This window comes from Sinocyclocheilus anshuiensis, unplaced genomic scaffold (genome assembly GCF_001515605.1).
Source record: "Sinocyclocheilus anshuiensis isolate Anshui unplaced genomic scaffold, SAMN03320099.WGS_v1.1 scaffold246, whole genome shotgun sequence".
NCBI lineage: Eukaryota > Metazoa > Chordata > Actinopteri > Cypriniformes > Cyprinidae > Sinocyclocheilus > Sinocyclocheilus anshuiensis.
Window position 1 is genome coordinate 1917318 of NW_015542356.1, and position 4517 is coordinate 1921834.

At 34.0% G+C, this 4517-nt stretch overlaps 1 protein-coding gene across 1 annotated transcript in view; it reads left to right on the forward strand.

Annotated features, from left to right (window-relative positions):
* Nucleotides 1-3107, forward strand: part of LOC107691752 (POU domain, class 2, transcription factor 3-like) — a 20822-nt gene extending 17715 nt beyond the window's left edge. Inside the window, exons 12-15 of the mRNA XM_016490555.1 lie at nt 983-1147; nt 1719-1761; nt 1976-2090; nt 2175-3107. Coding sequence (XP_016346041.1) covers nt 983-1147; nt 1719-1761; nt 1976-2090; nt 2175-2214 — 363 coding nt within the window. The 3' untranslated portion in view covers nt 2215-3107. The remainder of the gene's footprint in view (nt 1-982; nt 1148-1718; nt 1762-1975; nt 2091-2174) is intronic.
* Nucleotides 3108-4517: the final 1410 nt, after the last annotated feature.

The window sequence follows — 4517 nt, forward strand, 5'->3', positions numbered from 1 at the left end:
GTGTGTGTGTGTGTGTGTGTGTGTGTGTGTGTGTGTGTGTGTGTGTGTGTGTGTGTGTGTGTGTGTGAAGAGTTCATTTGCAAAAACAGATAACTCCGTTTTTAAAAATGTTTTAAAAAATCATGTTTTTTTATCCTGCATTCCAATTACTATCAATCAAACTGCAGTTGGGTTGTTTTGATTAAATAATAATAACTAAAAAAAAAATACTAACACAATAAAAACATGATTTGTGAAAATTAATAAAAACGGAGTTATCTGTTTTTGCAAATAAATTCTATATGTATACTATATATATCGTTTTTATTTTAGTTTTAGTTACTCATTTTTACTTAAAATTACTTATTTATTTTAATACATGTATTTAAACAAAACAAAAATTAGAAATGTTGCCTTGCCAAATTGCTGAAATTAAAAAACAAGTTTAAGGTTATTTATTTTATTTTATTTTATTATTATTTAGTTAGTTAGTTATTTATTTTATTTCAAGTAGCATTTTATGGTTTTAACTATATGATAACCCTGATGTGAATTTGCCATTTTTACTTATTTTCAAAAGCTTCAGGCCCATTTATAGCATATGACCATGATTTATTATTTACTTGTTTTTATTGCTAGTTGTGTCAAGCCAATTAATTAGGGAGAGGGACATTCACATTCTAGAGAGTATTTGATTAATACAATAAGCAAGAAGAATGATTTTTGATTTGGACAGAGATCAAAAATTTAATTGTATAATTTATAGTAATATAGTAATTTTGTAGCATTTATAATCTGTTACTTAAAGTTAATTTCATCCCATTTGTGGAGGTTTAATCTTAAACTGTTTTAAGATTTCGAAACTTTTGCTCAAGACAGGAAACCCTAACCTGCTCCACATGGTGTAACAAGTCTTTTCATTCACCAATGACAAAGTGCAGCAGTTTGCTTGCAGTGCCCCCTGCAGCCTGTGATACATAAACACATTTTCTACCCCAAACAGAACCCAAAACCCAACTCTGAAGAGATCACCCTCATCTCAGAGCAGCTATCCATGGAGAAAGAAGTAGTGCGAGTTTGGTTCTGCAACCGACGGCAGAAAGAGAAGAGGATATACTGCCCTGTCTCCACTTCACCTATGAAGTCTCACAACTACAACCCTCGTCTGGTGAGTCTGAGCAATCATTACTGAAATTTTGCAAAACATTAGAACATGATCCATAATGCACATGTGACACACTGTCATAACAGTACAACCTAAATGGTGACTATCAAGTCTTGTTACTAATAATCTCTGGTTCAACATGGATAAAGACAGATCTTACTTGTTTCAAACAGGACGTTTTTAAGGAAAGTTGAAATGTATTTAATAAAACATTGAGATTTGGCAATATATTATATTACACAGTTCAAAGCTTTGGGGTCAGTAGAACATTTTTTTTTTAAATATGTATTTAAATAGAAAAGTTACTTTTAATCATAATAATATTTCAGAGTATTACTGTTTTTCTATATTTTTGTGTAGTGTACGTCATGCTTTTTTTTTTTTGATGAAATCAGATGAATAGTCACAATATGTTATAATAAAAATCATTTATCTGTTTAGAATGTTTATAAGATTATCATTCTCTCCAAAGTGAGTGTGTTTTGGAATGCTTTTGTGGTTTAAGTGATGTTTGTTTTCCTTAAAAATGTTCTCCACCCGATTTCCCACTAATTTGGTTCATTTCCTGTTTAAGCCTTCAACTTCCCGCTCATTCAGTCCACTTGCCACTGGAGGTGGTAAGTATTGAGCTGGTGCCTCAACAAATATTTGTAAACATTATATATTTTTTTCAGATTTTTCACCTGCAATATCCAATCATATTTTCATGAATACTTGAGCACTAAGGCATTACAAACATAACAGCATGACTTCCTGTAAAGCTGCTTTGTAATTCTATGTATTGTGTATAGCTCTATACAAATCGATTTGACCTGATTGTTGTTCCTGCAGTGTCATCAAGCTCCTCCCCCAGCAGCCCCAGTCGAGGCTCCTCCCCCAGCATTCTGTCCACTACATCCAGTCCACTGACCGCACAGGGGGTCAATCAGACGTTCAACACCCCAGGGTAAAACCACAGCAAGTTACTTCACACATACAGCCATCTTAACTTGAGCTAACTAGACAAATTATGAATTCGACTCTTTCTTAGATCCTGGTATCGCTGGAACACCACATCATACCACCACTGAGCCCCTCTGAAGGCAACAGCTTCACTTCATAACTTACCAAACGAGAGAGAAATACTCATTCTGTAATGTTTACAACCAGCACTAAATAAGGAGGCAGAACACGGGGAACCACTATTCTGCTTCTCATGGTCTTATGTTCAGAGGGCTTGTGAGTAGAGCTTCACTGCTAATTACCGAAGGGAAAAAGCACTAATATGCAACGGCGCATTGTTTAGATATGCAATCTTGCTACAAAGAACATGACACAGACATGTTTGGCATTTTCAGCAGAGCTTTTAATGTGCATGAAACCTTATTTCACTTTCTGTGTCAAATCTCTGTGCCAATTTTGTTGGAGATGAAGGTTCGAATCTGGCTTTTTGTGTACTGATAACGCTGATGTGAAAAACTGCACATAACCAAAAACAAAACCACTGATTTTTAAATATCTTGTTTACATATTGCTTTGTTAGAGACTTGTTTTAAATCATGTAAAAGGATACGTTTATGATGAAGTTTCATACGCTAGTGTTCTTGAGCGTTATTGGCCCTGCTCAAGGTCGAGACTGGAAAAGCTGGCTCTGATATGTGTAGTAATGTTTTTTAGTGGATTGGTCAACAGTTTACAGTTCTCAATATATTTTCAGCATACCTAGTTTTGTGTTTCTGGATATTTCTGAGGATTTCTGGAAGGGAAAAAGTTTTATATGCCTGGCGTGGAATGTGTGCAGTTCACACTAATTTTATGCAACATTGTCCAAAGCATTTGAAGTTCCTTGATTTTCACATTTTAGCTTTTATGTATGATTAATAATATTATCTAGATATTGTTTGTTTGGTTGTTCTTTGCTTTTTTTAAATTTTTTAAATTGAATATCACTTGTATATTTCTGTTTCACTGTTTGACTGTTATTAAAATTTGCACTTAAATTTGTTTCTTTTTTTTTACCACAATATAGTGTATAGTTTCTAGTTTATAACTTTTGAGGTTGTGCTCACAATACTTTTGAGCACAATTATGGTCATAAAATCATAATTATGAAAAAATGTCATAATTTTAAGACAGAAGTAGAAATTATGCAATAGTGTAATTTACTAAGTATAAAGATGAAATGATAAGAAATCATGATTATGACAAAAAAATATTTTTTTTTGTAATTAGTAACTCAACAATTTCAACTTTTCATCATCATTTTGGCTTTCAACACAATTTTCTAACAAAACAAAAAATATGATGGTATTTACACCTCCAAAAGTCAATAACTTCACCTGAGTGTCTTGAAGAACTGAATGCTACTAAACAATGATTTACTGCAACCTTAATTCACCAAAACATTATTATCTAAAAACATTAGTAAACAAAACATCAGATCCTTAGACAAACCATAAATCCGTCACATGCAACCTAAGAATAAACATTCACAGTTTAACAGAGGTGAAGGGACACTTCAAGAATAACGATAAATACAAAAATGACAAAGTAGAACTTATGGCAATAGCCTATATGTTCTTAATAATCAATTTTGATTTCACAAGAAGACATGTACCCTGCAAAATATTTTTGTCTGTTTGCAACATAAAGCTACAGTTTCACTTCAGAAGATGTAGAATTAGTGCATTAGTTTTATGAACCACTTCTATGGTACCTACTTTTAAAGCTTGAAAATGTCTTATTTTATGTTCCACATGGTTTGGAAAGACATACAAGGGACTAAAGTGTCATTTTTCTTCTAGAAACGAGCGACTATCCTGCTTGTTCCGGAAACAGGTGTTACTTAAAGGGATAGTTCACCCAAAAATGAAAATGTGATGTTTATCTGCTTACCCCCAGGGCATCCAATATGTAGGTGACTTTGTTTCTTCAGTAGAACACAAACGAAGATTTTTAACTCAAACCGTTGCAGTCTGTCAGTCTTATAATGGAAGTGAATGGGAATCACGGCTTTGAGAGTCAAAAAAACATACACAAACCAAACCAAATTAAACCCTGCAGCTCGTGACGATACATTGATGTGTAAAGACACGAAACGATCAGTCTGTACAAGAAACTGAACATTATTTATATTGTTTTTTACCTCTGATGCTCTGCCATGTCTGAACTGTTTTGAGCGCGTCCTCGACAGCCGGCGCGTCACGTCTTCTTCTTCTTGCTTTACGGCGGATCGCAGACGTATAAGTGCATTGCCGCCACCTATCTCTCAAATGGACCATTGACACTCCTAATTGAGATTGTAGATAGAGTGTCAATGGTCCATTTGAGAGATAGGGGGCAGTAATGCACTTGTAAGTCAGCGATCCGCCGTAAAGCAAGAAGAAGAAGAAGA